At 41.2% G+C, this 16,890-nt stretch overlaps 1 protein-coding gene across 7 annotated transcripts in view; it reads right to left on the bottom strand.

Annotated features, from left to right (window-relative positions):
- Cntn4 (contactin 4) overlaps positions 1-16,890 on the bottom strand; it is a 993,738-nt gene that overhangs the window by 12,854 nt on the left and 963,994 nt on the right. For 4 of the 7 annotated variants that reach the window (NM_053879.2, XM_087655634.1, XM_087655633.1 and 1 more), the window contains 6 exon segments: positions 7,172-7,284; positions 7,719-7,905; positions 9,107-9,219; positions 11,520-11,754; positions 12,835-12,905; positions 14,569-14,718. In NM_053879.2, the coding sequence (NP_446331.1) occupies positions 7,172-7,284; positions 7,719-7,905; positions 9,107-9,219; positions 11,520-11,754; positions 12,835-12,905; positions 14,569-14,718 (869 nt within the window). 7 annotated transcript variants of the gene reach the window in all.

Raw genomic sequence — 16,890 nt, 5'->3', positions numbered from 1 at the left:
TTGGTTCAATATATGAAAATCCATTAATGTAATCCACTATATAAACAAACTCAAAGAAAAAAAAATCACAGGATCTTCTCATTAGGTGCTGAAGAAGCAATTGATAAAATACAACACCCCATCACATTAAAAGTATTGGAGAGATCAGGAATTCAAAGCCCATATCTAAACATAATAAAAGCAATATACAGCAAACCAACAACCAATATCAAATTAAATGGAAAGATACTTGAAGCAACCCTACTAAAAATAAGTGACAAGATTAGGTTGCCCACTCTTTCCATATCAATTCAATATAATACCAGAAGTTTAAGCCAGAGCAACAAAAGAAGATCAAAGGGATACAAATTGACAAGAAGTCAAGGTATCACTAGTTGAAGAAGGTATGATAGTATATATAAGTGACCCTGGAAATTCTGCCAGAGAACTTCTACAGCTGATAAACAACATCTCCAGAGTGGCTGAATAAAAAATTAACCCAAACAAATCAGTAGCCTTCCTTTATATAAATAAAAAACAGGCTGAGAAAGAGATTAGGGAAACAACACCCTTCAAAATAGTCACAAATAATGTAAAATATATTGTGGTAACTCTCACCAAACCAGTGAAATGTCTGTATGATAAGAACTTCCAGTGAAAGTTCTGTATGATAAGAACTTCAAGTCTCTCAAGAAAGAAAGTGAAGAATGAAGACCTCAGAAAATGGAGAGATCTCCCAGGCTCATGGATTGGCAGGATTAACATAGTCAAAATGGCCATCCTACCAAAAGCAATCTACAGATTCAATGCAATCCCCATCAAAACTCCAACACAATTCTTAAAAGACATGCAAATAATTTATATGGAAAAACAGAAAACCTAGGATAGGGAAAATAATTCTTACCAAAATGTTCTGGGTGAATGATCATTCCTGACCTCAAGCTGTACTACAGGATAATAGTGATAAAAACTGCATTGTATTGGAATAGAGACAGACTGGTAGATCAATGGAATAGGATTGAAGACCCATAAAGAAACCCACAAACTTATGGACATTTGGTCTTTGATAAAAAAAAAAGCCAAAAATATACAGTGGAAAAAGAAAGCATCTTCAATAAATGGTGCTGGTATCACTGGTAGTCAGTATGTAAAAAAAAAAAAAAAAAAAGAAAGTAGATCCATATTTGTCACCTTGTACAAAGCTCAAGTCCAACTCAAGCAAGAACCTCAACATTTAGCCAGATAGACTAACTCTAATAGAAGAGAAGTTGGGAAAGAGCCTTGAACTCATTGGCATGGGGCAGGGGGCCCTTTCCTAAATAGAATGCCTATGACTCAGGCTCTAAGATCAAGAATTGATAAATGCAACCTCATGAAACTGAATCTCTTCTACAAGACAATGAATATAATCAGTAGGACAAATTGTCAATCTACAGATTGGAGAAAAAAACTTCATTACCTCATATCTGATAGAGGGCTAATATCTAAAATATATAATGAACTCAAGAACTAACCTCCCAAAAAAACCAAACAACCCAATCAAAAAATGGGGCAAGGAACTAAACAGAGAATCCAAAACAGAGGACTCTCTAATGCCAGAGAAACACTTAAAGAAATGTTAAGTCCTTAGTCATCAGGGAAATGTAAATCCAAATGACCCCGAGATTCCACCTTATACCAATCAGAATGACTAAGATCAAAACCTCAGGTGACAACACATGCTGTAGAGGATGTGAAGAAAGAGGAACACCCCTCCATTGCTGGTGGCATTGCAAGCTGGGACAACCCCTCTGGAAATCAATCTGGAGGTTCCTTAGAAAATCAGAAATAGATCTATCTGAAGAAGACCAGATGTACTGCTTTTGGGTATATATCCAAAAGATGTCCTACCATACCATAGGGGCACACACACTACCATGTTTATAGTGGCCTTATCTATGATAGCCAGAAGCATGAAACGACCGAATGTTCCTCAATCGAAGAGTGGGTACAGAAAATGTGGTTCATTTACACACCGGAATACTAGTCAGTTGTTAAGAACAAGGACAACATGAGTTTTGCAGGCAAGTGGATGGAATTAGAAAATGTCATCCTGAGTGAGGTAACTGAGAACCAAAGGACATGCAAAGTATGTACTCACTAATAAGTGGATATTATTATCCACTAATTAGGATACAGAATCCCTAGGATACAATCTACAGAACTAAAAAGATTAACAAGCAGAAGGTCACAAGTGAGGATGCTTCAATCCCACTTGGGAGGGAGAAAAAAGCAATCATGGGGGGAGGGGGCAGAAGGAGGGAGGGACCTCGGTGGGAGAGTGGATGGGGAGGGGGAAAGGGGAACATGATCAGGTATGAGGTGGGGAGGAGATAAGAGAGACGTGCTGAGGGACAGCAGAAAGAATGAAAATGTGCAACCTCAGGAGGTGGGAGGTAGGACAACCCTCTAGGATGTACCACAGACCTGGGAGGTGAGAGACTCTCAGAACTCAAAGGGAAGAACCTTAGATGAAATGCCCAACAATGGGGAGAGGGAACTTGTAGAGTCCACCTCCATTAGAAAGACAGGGCATCAAGTAGAGGGATGGGGTTGCCAACCCACAGTCAAAACCTCTGACCCTGAATTGTTTCTGGCTGAAAGAACTACAGAGACAAGCATGGAGAAGAGGCTGAGGGAAAGGAGGTCCAGTGACTGGCCCAACTTGCGATCTAGCTCAAGGGGAATCTCCAATGCCTGACACTAACACTGATGCTATGGTGTGCTTATAGACAGGAGCCTAGCATGGCTGTCCTCTGAGAGGTCCAATGAGCAGCTGACTGAGACAGAAGTAGATACTTATTCTCAGATATTGGACTGAAATTGGTGAGCCTTTTGGTTGTATTAGGGAAAAGCTGGAAGAAGCTGAGGAGGGTAATCCTGTAGGAAGACCAGCAGTCTCAACTAACCAGGATGGCTGAGATCTCTCTGACACTGAGCCATCAACCAGGCAATATACATGAGCTGGTCTGAGGCCCCCAACACATATACAGCAGAGGACTGCCTGGTCCGGCCTCAGTTAGAGAGGATGCTCCTAGTCCTGAAGAAACTTGAGGCCCCAGAGTGTGGAGAGGCCTGGAGCAGGACATCCTTTAGAAGACAGAGGGAGGAAGAATGGGAACTGTAGAAGGATGGTCTGGGAGGGGAGCAATATCTGGACTGTAAAAAAAAGAACAACCTTGGATAGATGTCTAGACTATTTGTTGAATGAGCTTAGTCATCTTAATCCACTTATTTACATGGATAGTTTAATTTGCCAGACTGAGACCACAGGTTATTTCTTCAAATCTGATTATTAGGTCTCAAGATGTCCATCTATCCAGGAATTAGCAGAAGCTGGACTACAGAAAGATTTCTGGAGGTTAAATAAAATCTAGCATTCCTTGGGAACTTGTGAAAATGATTCCCATTAGCCAAAAGGACTCATTTCCCTTACTGTTGACAGAAGGGACACATTGCTACCTATGGCACCAATAAGCATATTGGCTTCCAGGCTCCTTGAGTATCACAAATACCTGTTATACACTCCAAAATTCATGCTAGCATCTAGGTTCTCCCTGCCTCACAGCTACTTATGTTCTTCATAATTCTCATGATTTGTCTGCACCACATCCTCTCTTGCTGTTCTCTCCCTCCCTCCTTCCCTCCTCCTCCTCCCCCCTCCTCCTCCCCATCCTCCTCCTCCTCCTCCTCCTCCTCCTCTCTCTCTCTCTCTCTCTCTCTCTCTCTCTCTCTCTCTCTCTCTCTCTCTCTCTGCTCTATTCTCCATCTCCTGCTCTCCCCTTCCCTAAACCTGGCCATGTCCAATCTACTTCCTTCTTTCTGGACTCTTCCAGATGCCTCTGGATATTTTCTTTCTCTTATTCTCAAGAAACAAACCTTCCTCCTAATATTGGATCAGCTGTGCCAGCAGTTTCTATATTCTCAAAGTCTAAATCCAAAAGATATAAATGACATGCCTAACGCCCTAAAGGATGACCTCATTTGATCTGATATTTGAATCAGAAAGAGAACTAAGTGCCCTAGTTTTAATTTACTCCCACATTTCATTCTATTACTGCAGACGTAAAAATAGCTTCCCCAAATCCTATACGAAGAACAACAGGTCTCTTTTGCTAAATCAAATGTTCTTATGTTTCTCTTGGCATGCTTTGCCCTTCACATTCCCTCTATGAGGGATGGTGCTTGGACTAATCTGTGTGCCTGCAAATGTGTCTGAAGCGGCAATGAACTGAGGATGGTTCTTCCTGGGGAGACATTACAATGAATCTGGTGTGAGCATTTGTGAGAAGCAGGTGTACAAAGCACTGACTGCCAACAAAGCAATAACTGTTACTAGTCAGCAAGTCTCAACATGTCAACTGTTCCTTGCACCTGAGAAAGACAAGGCACTTCAACAGACTTATGGATGGGCTTGAATGCTCATAGCTATAAAATAAGGTCTTTTACTAGATGATCTCAAACCTTTTTCGTGGTTGCTTGAAATACTTTGGGCAGGCAGTCTACCTGTTATTTTGTTTTGGCAGCAGCCTGAAAACAAACTTAAAGTCCCTTAGAATTGTTCCCTAGGACACAAAGGAATAGGGCTGTGGCTCACAAGCCCAGAGGACATAATGATAAATTTTGGCTCAATTGTACTTTCCAGAAGCCAAAACTATTCAAGAATGGATTTAGTGCAAAGGAAGACTTCTCCATGGCTGGAAGTAAGCAGGCATTAGCTATGCCACTTTCTATTTCTACTGAGATGTCAGGGAAGAGAATTCAGTGCACTCTTTGAGTTAAATGCATTTTGCTGCCCATCTATCCTCAGGAAGAGTAACATTTTGCAAAGCTTTTGATAAATTATTATTACCAAGGCTGTGTTGACATGCTCTTGGCTGCTAGCGATTTTCCAGTAATCCATTAAAAGGAAAATAGTGGCTTCCTTTGCAATTTTGCAAAAGTCCACTTAAATAAACCCTCCCATAGTTTCCATTATTTAAGGAAGATTATAAAACTAAGTCTACAATTTTGAATTTTTTCAAGAAGAGCTTGGAAGTCAACATTTTCAGTAGTCATAAAAGTTGGAAAAACTTTACTCATTATTAGTCAAGTCCCTTTACACATTTGAAGTGTTATGCTTTTGAGAAGTTTTATTTCTTCCAGCTAAACATCTGTAGTTTCTTTCTTCTTTCCCCTCAGAGGTTGGGGCCAGAGCCCTGGTTATAGTCTGCTCAGAGAGCATCTGGCCTTCACATTTAGAGACAGCCAATCCTGCTGCGCTGTACACCCTCAGTCCTTCACGTCAGGATGGTATACTACTGCTTTCACATGTCTTGTCCACCGTCATCCCTTTGAATCTGGCTGGCCTTGCAGAAGATAGCTACACCCTTAGCTTTTATTTACTGCTCCCTTACACTGAAGCTAAGGGACCTATCAGAAGTTCACCTACATGAATCTCCCCACTGTAAGAAAACCCAAGTTTTCCATGAGAAAATCTCATGGACTGAGTGATCTCTGGCTTCCCTGTAGCTTTGGCAAAGCCATTCCTGGTGAGAAAGCCACATGTGTGGGTGACTTATCTTAGGGATGCTAAGCACTGACACTGCCCATTTTGGCTAAGTGAAGACTGTAAAGTCATATTTTGGCCCAGTTTTCAGTGGCAATGGGATATTTATATTCAGTCAAAGGCTGGAGAGGTTGCATAGCCATCAAGAGTATGTACTGCTCTGATAGAGGATCTGAGTTCAGTTTCAAGTCAGTCAAAAACCCCCAGTTTCATAAGACACTGTCTTTTTTTTAAGATTTATTTATTTATTTTATAAGAGTACACTGTAGCAGTCTTCAGACACACCAGAAGAGGGCATCAGATCCCATTACAGATGGTTGTGAGCCACCATGTGGTTGCTGGGATTTGAACTCAGGACTTCTAGAAGAGCAGTCGGTGCTCTTATCCGCTGAGCCATCTCTCCAGCCCAAGACACTGTCTTTTAACTGGGGGTGTGCATGTGTGTGTGTGTGTGTGTGTGTGTGTGTGTGTGTGTGTGTGTGTGTTCATTTCAAAGACAGGCTAGCATTTACACGATCTGGCAGACAATATTTTCAGCCTATTCTCTTACAGAGAAGCTCTCTACATAAATAAGAACAGGATTGACAGTGACACTGGGAATGTTAGTTAAGCACACACACACTGGTGTGTACCCAGACACACCGCATGCTCGTGCACATGTGCACAAACACATATACACATTCTCTCTCTCTCTCTCTCTCTCTCTCTCTCTCACACACACACACACACACACACACACACACACACACATACACATGCACACACATGCACGCACATGCACCACACAATAAATAAAGTCAAGCTGCCAAAAGCAAATGGTAAAGGGCTCTTTGCGGGGCGGGGGGGGGGGAGGTTATAGAGTCCCAATCACAGAGCTTTAAAAAAAAAACAATTTCTGATCTATGTTACATAAACCTAAAATTTACATGAAATTGTAGCATTGAATGCTCCCCAAAGGTCTATATGTTAAAGGTCTTATCTCTAACCTATAGTGTTACCTGGATATGGTGGAACCTACAAGGGGTAGACTTTGTGAGTACTCTTGCAGGGGATTGTAGAATGGTATCTTAGTCTTTCTCTCTCTCTCTCTCTCTCTCTCTCTCTCTCTCTCTCTCTCTCTCTCTCTCTCTCTCCTCTCTCTTGCCTCTCTCTCTCTCTCTCTCTCTCTCTCTCTCTCGTCTCTCTGTCTCTGTCTCCTCCTCTTCTCCCTTTCCATCTCTCTGCGTCCTGGCCTCTATGTTCCACACCTCTCTGCCAGAACATATTGCTATGCAAGAGGTCCAAAAGTAACAGTTCACCAACCATGGACTGAAACTTCCTCAAGTGTGAACCAAGTTGAGTCTTTCTTTTCTTTTCCAAGCTGATTACCTCCGTTATTTGTGAGAGAAAGGAAAGACTGATTCATCCAGATGATAGTCTAAGTTAAGACAGGGCACACATAAAATTTAGATGAGTCTACTTTAGGGTAGAGATTCCTGAATGGGCAGCATTCAGCAGGGAAGCCCATCAGGGAAGAGTGAGAAAATGGAGCCTCTGTTGCTGCCTGGCAGACTCCCTTCCTGCTAATAGCAGGATTAGGTGTCCTTGCAAAAAGAAATTACCCACTTTGTATCCTTTTACTTCTGACTCATTATCCAGGGCCTTCACTTGATCCCAGTTCAGGATAATTTTGGAGTCCGATGAATTCCATATGATGTTTCCAGGGGGTTGGCTTGGTGCTATAAAAAAAAAATTAAGATAGACGAAGTCACAGATTATTAAATCTCAATGGATTCCGAGGAATATCCCCTTACTAGAATTCGAGAGTAGAGGCAATTTAATGGGCGATTGCACTAATATGTGTCTTCAAGGTCACTGAAATCTGACGGGATACAGCATTGCAAATAGAAAAAGATTCAGTTGGTCGCCTACCATTTATAGCTAAAAGAAGTAGTCCTTCCCAGTGAGGAGAAAAACATTTATCTTTCTGTCCTCTGGAGCAATGAATTTGGCATGCTATTCTGAAAGGTTCAGTTAAAATGCTAAGGTGCATTTGAATCCATATAATGATACCAATTAGTATGCAAATGATCCCTGGGAGGTGGGGATAGGTAATGAACTTGGAGTATGTTTGATGAATCCCCAAAATATTTCTGAGCAACTCTGTCCTTACGTGGCTTTCTGGTCGTGACATTGACTGCTGCACTGGAGGGTCCTGTCCCAGCTGAGTTATAAGCCTTGACAGATAGGTGGTACAGAGCATTCCCTTTCAAGTTGGTGATTTTCGTAGATGTCTGGTTTCCAACTGTTCGTATTTTTCTAGCATTTTCTTCCTTATCATCATGTCTCCAATATTTTACCTGAGAAAATATAAAGAACGACCTTGGAAATAACATCCACTGGGGATACTTCCAATGTCATCCGGTAGTAATATCATTATGCTAGTTCTAATGATGGAGGTAAATTTCTATATTAACTGGTGGACAGTGCTTTTAGAACAAGGAGATTCGCATGATCTACACAATCATCCACAGTAAGAAAATCTTCTTTTGTCTTATTTTCTCACTGAGATGGCCAGTGTGGAGAATCAGCAATGGCTATTTCTGTCATTTCCCCCACCTTTGTTTTGAGGCCAGGTGATTCTGAGCATATAATATTGGAAAAAATATTTTAAAAGATTTTATCTTTATTAACTTGAGTATTTCTTATTTACATTTCGATTATTATTCCCCTTCCCGGTTTCCAGGCCAACATCCCCCTAACCCCTACCCCTCCCCTTCTAGGTGGGCTTCCCCTCCCCATCCTCCCCCCATTACAGCCCTCCCCCCAACAATCACGTTCACTGGGGGTTCTGTCTTGGCCAGACCAAGGGCTTCCCCTTCCACTGGTGCTCTTACTAGGATATTCATTGCTACCTATGAGGTCAGAGTCCAGGGTCAGTCCATGTATAGTCTTTAGGTAGTGACTTAGTCCCTGGAAGCTCTGGTTGCTTGGCATTGTTGTTCATATGGGGTCTCAAGCCCCTTCAAGCTCTTTCAGTTCTTTCTCTGATTCCTTCAACGGGGGTCCTGATCTCAGTTCAGTGAATTGCTGCTGGCACTCGCCTATGTATTTTTAAAGATTTTTTAAAAAGCATTGTGTGCGTGTATGTGTGCTTGCATTATGAATGTAGGTAAGCACAAAGGCCAGAAGAGAGCATCAAATCCCCTGGAGCTAGAGTTACAGGCAGTTGTTGAGTTGCCCAGGATGGATGCTGGAAACTGAACTCAGATCTTCTGCAAGAGCAATGAACACTCCTGACTTCTAAGGCCATCTGCCTATCCCCTATTGCCTATTGTATTTAAGCTCTCTTTACCAACTATATTGCAAATCTTTAGGTAAAGAAAGAGAGAGAAATATAATAATAAACTTGAGCGTAATCATAGGTAAAGGGTGGTATGGTAGAAGTAGGCTTCTAGAACAGGTACCTGTATAAAGCAATGTGGGTCTTCTCCCATCAGTGAATGTGCCTTAGAAGTCTCACCAAGATATGTAGATCAAATGCACTGGTCTCTATCTTACCTCATAACCTTGAATCCGTCCCCTGTTCTTCCCAATAGGGGAGGCCCAGAAAACTTCGATATCTGTGGCAGAAAGACTCCTGGCAAAGATACTGGCTGGTGGCTTGGTGGGTTCTACAAATAAATTCAGAAAAATTTACTATTGGGTCAGCTTCATTATATCAGGTTTTTAAAAATGGGGTTAGAAGGCAAAAGAAGCCACAGTCATATGTCCTTCATACTTGGGAGATACACAACCCCTCCCCCAGATAAACAATTATAATCTGTAGTGAGCTAGTTAGGAAACGGATACTTCTGAAGTCTTCCAAAGGTCTACACGGCAGTAGATGGCACTAAAGTGACCCTAGGGCAAGTTTAGTGATAAATTCTCATAGCCAGCACTTTGTTTACGTAGCTCTTTCTTAGGTAAATTGAATTATAGTCTCAGTTGCTGGGCTATGAAAACAAGACAGAAAGAAACAAGCATAGTTAACTGAATTGACTACAGTTCAGGAAAGCTACTCGACGGCTTGGTTTGATAAGGTAATCTCTGAAACCCTAGACAAGTCATTTACAGTTTCTGGGACTCAGTATTCCCAAATGCAAATGGCAGACTGAACCAATAGTTTCTCACATTCCAGTTGCTTTGCCAGATTTTTTTTATGAGAGTTGTATACCATCGGTACATAAAATTTTCTTTTAATAATCTGCCTTGCCGAAAAACCTAGTTTAGCTCTGACTTAAATAATAACATTCACAAAATTTTACCTTGGGTAGCTATGTACTTTTTAAAAAACAATTCAAGTCAGTACATAACTATTTGATATCTTTAAAACGTCATCTGTTCCAGGGACCCATTACTGGTAGACAAAAGCACCATCTTCATTGTCTTAAGCCCCAACACAGGCTATAATAAAGTTCCTTTTGATGTGAACACATTTATCTTATATAATTTAGTCTCAATTTGTGTACTCCTCTACATGGCACTCTCCAGGAAATATTGGACATAGAGAGCTCTATTTACACATGACAATAAGATTGTGCTTATGTGTTAATTCAGAATTATTAAAATGTTACTTGATACATAGCAGAAAACATCAGCCATCCCCAATAACACTTGCCTTCATGAGAACATATAACAAAGCTTCAAATCTTTAAATATGTTGGCATGAACATTATCATAGCAAAAAATGCAGAGGCTATAAATATTATGGCTACAAATGATACTCAAGAAATGAGACATAAACAAAAACCTATTCCATGTAGCAGGCCTAGGGAACCACAGAAAACCATTGCTATTCAAGGAGAGGCCAGAAGAATGAGGAGGGATTTCTAATGTGATATGAGTAAGTTGGAGAACAGATAACGCAGAGAAGCACATGCAAGGGGAGAGATTTGGTTTGGATCATTCCCAGTCTTTTGCATGTAGTGTGTAGTGTGCAGGGGTGGGTTGTGAGAGCCAGCAGAGGGGTAGGGGAGAGGCCATGCTAGGCTGTCCTCTATGGCAATCATTTTTCCACAAGGAAGAAGAACATGTAGTTTCTTTGATGACTCCAAACTAATGTCTCAATTTTTAGATGCTGTCCGGTGATTTAATTCTGAATATCATCATTACAACGAAAATGGTGAGCTCGGAGCATACTGAGGACTGTGAGAGGCATTGTGAATGCCGGGCCCTCCTGAAAGAAGTAAATAATGTGTGAAGACTCATGAGTGTTATGGGAGTGTGAAGGGAAATCAGGTTGCTTCGTGATTTCCTCTCCTGAGAAGTGAGAGTCTGAGCAAAATGGCTTAAAAATACAAGGGATGGGTGATACATTCTATTTTGCTATCTGCCTAAAAGGATAAAGTATGATTCTTTAAAAATAACGATGACACACAGGTACTGGGTATGTATGTATCAATAGACAGTAGGCACATAGAAAAATACAGCTGAAGATAACACAGGGAGGGCACTTGCAAGCTTGGTTGGTCGGTCCTGAGGAATGGAGTCAATTGATGGAGAGCCATGTGTTTTTATATATGATAGAGTTGCAACTGAGTGTTTTTGTTTTGGAGATAGTTTCAAACATGTACCCCAGGCTACTCTCAAACTAGCTAATGTGCCTCAACCTCCCATATTCTGGAATTACTGGTGTGTAGACACATAGCCAGGGTCTCTCTCTCTCTCTCTCTCTTTCTCTCTCTCTCTCTCTCTGTGTGTGTGTGTGTGTGTGTGTTTGTGTGTGTGAGAGAGTGTGAGAGAGAGACAGACAGAGAGACACAGAGAGAGACAGAGAGACAGGATATGGTAGTGAGCCAATATTTTATAGTGTACTTGTCTGTAATGAAGATATCCCTTTGATTTGTATGTACATTATACCCCAAGTTAATCGTACATCCTGAAAGGAACACCATTTAGAACTGAAGAAATATCAAGGTAGCATGAACAATACCTTCTTCAGCAGAATACACCAGGGTGGTGGGACTGAAAGGGCCTTCCCCTTTGTTATTGAAGACACCCACTTTAACCTCAAAGGGAGAGAATGGACGCACGCTTTCATTCCTGAACACGTATCTGGAGGCATCAGCTGAAGCCAGCACTGTCAGCATCCAGATCATTTTGCCATGTGGCCGGAAGGCTACCACGTAACCAAAGCCTCTGCCATTCTGTAATTCCTCAGGGACTGTCTGGGGAGGAAGGGAGGTTGTACTCAGAAAGCACAGTAATTTGATTCAAATATTAAAGGGGACTCCCCAATTCCTGCTTCAGTTGATTCAACTGTTAAAGACTGTTCCTCACCAATTTAAATTGGGTTTTATTTGCAACCACCTTTTAAACTTAGAGCTGTCCTTTAACCTGCCTTAGATACTCATGTGGTACCAGAGTACCAAGAGAATCGAAAATGAAATGTAGATCAGCTGTGGAAAGTTGGGCTCTGGTAAGGTGGAGGACTCAACTCTGAAATAGCTACAAATAATGGCAATTAACCACACAGTTGATTAAAAGCCAAAACAAACCAAATTAAAACAAAACAAAACAAAACAAAAAACCCTTTTCATCATGCACCATCTAGTAATCATTTTCCTTGGGAGTCAAATAGATGAATGAATTCACAAAAGAGGGCCATCTCTATTCAGGTGAGATCCTGCCCCTGAGGGAGACCCTGGGCTTAGCTGGGAGGGAGGGAGGGAGAGATTTCTTTCCCTGCTAGGGCTCTGGGTGAATGAAAGGCTTTTTATTTCAGAGGACATTGTCTAAAATCTTTGGAACACATTTCAAACCTTTTCTGAAGCTTCCACCTCCTCTCTCAAAATCAATTTTTAATAAATTGGTCACTAACCTTCCTCCAGGTTGTTTAAAGAAATACCTCACAGCCCAGAAGCAAAGCCAACTGCCAGGAAATTGTTCTGGGATACTCAATCTATAGCTGGCAGATATTTTAAATCAATTGGCCATGCAGCAATTCAGAAAAAAAAAAGAAAGAAAAGAAAAGAAAAAGACTGGGTTTCTTTGATCCAGACTTATTGTTCTTCTTATTATTATTTTTTTAAACTTGTGGTTTCTCCTCTTTTATGATTGTTTTTCCTGTGAGCAGTCAAATTAAAACTTGCTTCAACAATGGGTGGCCAAACACCTTCACTTCCTGATGGCCATTAATGGATTTCTTGGAAACAGAGGGGAACAGTTCCTGGCTTCTTGTCATATGGGAGAAAATGACAAAATAGCACAGACAACATCAGGTCCCTTTGGTTCTGTGACGGATTTACCTCCCAGGTTATAACCAGTTCAGACTTGCTGCCTCCACCACCACTGACGTTAGCCGGGGTGACTTCGGGGACTGCAGGAGACAAAACAGAAACCAAGTTATTTTAGGTGCTAATGGCAAATGGAGGCCAGGAAGGTTACCTAGATGCGATGCCTTGCTGTTAGTGAGTATTTGGGCACATGTCCCTTTGTTTTTGGATATCGGGAATGACATCCACAAAGGAGCACTGTACTGGCTTACAGAAGAAAAATCCCCCAAGGAAATTGCTCTTAATGACCTGTTTCTGTTTCAATGGGGTATACACATTACCAGGTACGACTGAGCCATTGTTTAGCTCCGCCCCTAACGACCTAGGAGTTCCCAGAGGAAGAAAGGACTGAAGAATCTGTTCTCTTGCTGGGTTAGACATTTATTAGCCACGTGGTGGTAACACAAGGAAAAGACAGGACAAACTGTGCCCACGTGGAGCTTACAATCTAGTGGGAGGGTGAGAGCACATGCAGAATATCACAGAGAAACTTGGACAACACTCAATGAGGTCGCAGACAGAATGGAGAAGAGCAGTGGTGTTGTTCTGTAGTAGCAGGTTGCTCAGAGGAGCGCTGGGCTAATGACTTCTCAGAAGAAGGTGAGCTTTGAGCTGGGTGTTGAAGGAAGTGGTGGACTTAGGTTGAGCCCTGGCTCACTGTGCTTAACCTCTCTGATCCCCAGTTTTCTCTGTAAAAGAGGGGAAATCAGACTCACTTCCTTCTCCAGATTACAGGGCAGATTTGAGCTATAGATTTAGAGATATAGGAAGAGAGCCTAGATTTAGTTATGCCATCATCTAAGTGAAGGACTCCAGACAGATTCTTTAAATATCTCACTGAGGACTGAGGCTGTCCACTCAGTATATGCCCTTGATTAAAGGCAGCATTACACGATTTCTTTTTCTTCAATTCCAAGAATAAATTGAAATAGCTGGTCTCATTAGGATCTTGCTATGCCTTTACAAACCATTGTTATTTCCATGGCTGGGAGCACTCCAGTGGCCATACAATAGGATATCCCAGGTTATAAGAGGGTTATCTGCCTTAGCTGGATGTGCAACGCTTTCATTCTGTGTTTTTCATACAAGCTGTGGCTTACTCTCATTCTTTACTTGTTGCAATGGTTTGAGTCCTAAGAAAATCCTAGCAACGATTTCTGTGGAAATGTTCCCTGATCATCTGTGATTTCTTTGTGTTTTTTGTTTTGTTTTGTTTTCTGACACATGAGCCAAAGAAGAGAGAGTTGACTTTGGAGGTACTGTACTGTTCTCTGTTCTACCAGTGGGCTCAACTAAAGAGGAATAAGAACTCGATTAAAGCTCATTACCCACAAGGTTGAGATTCTCCTGACCTGGTGTATGATCATTATGATACTTTAAGGGAGAAGGTGTGTAAATATAGAGCTCACTGAAGGTTAGGATCAGGAAGAAGTCATGGTTTCTCCTTAAGTGGTTTTCAACCTTCTTAATGCCGTGACTGTTAGTACAGTTCCTCATGTTGTGGTGACCCCCAACCAAAAATTGTTTTTGTTCCTACTTCATAACTGTAATTTTGCTACTGTTGTGAATCATAGTATAAATATCTGTGTCTTCCAATGGTCTTTGATGACCTCTGTGAAAGTGTCATTGCACCTCCAGGTTGAGAACCACTACCTTAAAGAATGGGAGCTGCCAGAAGAGAAAATGTGTATCTTGGGTGGTACTCACGAGCCTCTTCAGTCCTCCGTTTCTCTGAGGGCCTGCTGGGTTCCCCAATGCCAATCACATTAGCTGCAACAGTGCGGAATTCATATTCAACCCAGGGGTTCAAACCCACCACAGTTGCTGTGAATGTCTTCCCATCAACGAGTTCTGGAACTGGAAGATATCAAAAGGTGGGTGAGAAGGTTTAAGAGGATCCACTGAGGGCAACGAAATATAGAGGCGATTATAGGAGCATCTCCTACTACTACCATCACCACCACCACTTCCAGGGAGGGCATTGTCATTATCCTACTGGGATAGTGATGAAGACATATGAACATGCTTCTACACCAAATTCACAAATTCTTGTCTGTGCTATCTTTTCTTCCCTTTACTGCTTCTGTGTTAGACTCCTGTCACTTTGACGAATACTTCAGAGTAAAAGCTCAAGAGGGATAAGGGTTTATTTGGCACAGGGTATTCAAGGTGTTGGTCAAAGGTTGGCAGGCTTCAATCCTTGAAACCTGAAGCTAGGCAAAATACTATGGTGATGGGAACATGGTATCTCAGAGCTGGAAAAATGGTGTTTGGGAAACAGAAACAGAAAGGGGTCCAAGACATGATATTCTTCAAAGGAATACTCTAATGACATACCACCTCCAGCTAGACCTACTTCCTAAGCTTTTATCCTCTCCCAAAATAGTGCCAGTGGCTTAGCATATAACTTTCATCACATGACCCTGTTGGGGACATTTCATGTTCAAGTCATAACATGGTTGTTCCTATCGGTGGATCAGTAGTAACAATATTTTTATCTTTCTTTATTCGTTCATATTAATACTATATTTCTTTTGGTAAAATTTTATTGTCATTGCTCATAGGTCTTAAGCATTTTCCCAATCCCATCACCTGCTAATCTTTTTCTTCCTTCCTTCCTTCCTTCCTTCCTTCCTTCCTTCCTTTCTTTCTTTCTCTCTCTCTCTCTCTCTCTCTCTCTCTTTCTTTCTTTTTACTGAGATGACATTTGAGGTAAAAATTAGACAAACAGAAGTTTCTACAAGCAAGATACACACTCGTTTAGTGTCCCAAGGGACTGCTGTGTGGTCTTGATGTCTTGAGGAGAAGTAAATATTAGGTTCAATTTCATGAAACTTATATAAGAATGTCAATCCAATTGTTAAAATAGCGTGTTAAATTTTTAAGGACCTCAAGTATATTTTCATCAACTGCCTCCCTCCAATTCCTTAAGTTTATCACATCTTAGAAGTGGTTTCTTGTCTGTAAACATTGCCTTTCTAAGGATTCAAAGAGGTGCTTTAGGAAGAAAGATAAGGAAACTGGATCATTATCTTCACTGACAGAACTCTGTAGAACTTCCTTTCCTTTGATTGTTCAAGAGGAACAATGGCAAACTTTTAGAGAGAATATAAAAAATTTACCTTACTGATAGAATAGCTGTAAGGATTATATATAGACTCCACATTATATAGTAAATGCAGAAGAACATGGGAACCTTGAATTATCTAATAAAACACTTTTGACCCTTGAAGACTTTGTGACTGATAGTATCAGCAACTGGTGTCTTACTTGAGTGAACTGGTGTAATAAAGAGTATATGAGAATTACTTCACTTCAATAACAATGTGCCACTACTTATAGTTAGAGCAGTGCTATAGCTTGAACTTGGAATCTCTCTTAAAGTACCACATGCTGAAAGTGTTGCCCTAGACTACTAGTGGTAGTTTGGGACATGACAAAACCTTGGAGGTGATGTCACTGGGATACTCCTCTGAAGAGTATACTTTTCTGGTTCCTTCCTGACTCTCATGTTTCCTAGATATCACCAAGTTTCCAGCTCTGAACTCCCATGTTCTCACCATCATGGTATTCTGACTGGCTTCAGACCCCAAGCATTGAAGCCAGCCAATCTTTGACCAAAATCTCTAAAACTAGGAACCAAAATACATTTTTTATCTCTCTCAAACTGTTTCTCCCAAGTATTTGTCAAAATGGCACAGGAGCCTTACCCACGAGCAGAAAAGGAGAAAGAAAGCAAAGAGTGGAGCTTGTGAAACTGATTGAAACATTTTCATGCCCCGTCATCTCCAAATGTACAGTACAAGTACAGGTGGAGGAAGTAAGACAAAAGGCTTCACACAGTCCTGAGATATAATATTCTAGACAGCTGTCCATGAGCATTGTAAAGACCCTGATTGTAGGCTTGCATTTTCCAGTACTTTCTAACGTGGATAACTGTGGAACAGAGGTGATTTTAGGTAATACAAGGTCAATTCGTTTTATTTTTATAAATAGTTTGAAGCTTGCTAAGGAAATAAAAGCACTCAG

This window comes from Rattus norvegicus, chromosome 4 (genome assembly GCF_021556685.1).
Source record: "Rattus norvegicus strain SHRSP/BbbUtx chromosome 4, alternate assembly SHRSP_T2T, whole genome shotgun sequence".
NCBI classification, from domain to species: Eukaryota; Metazoa; Chordata; class Mammalia; order Rodentia; family Muridae; genus Rattus; species Rattus norvegicus.
The sequence above is the reverse complement of the archived record's forward strand: the minus strand, read 5'-3'. Positions and strand labels throughout refer to the sequence as shown.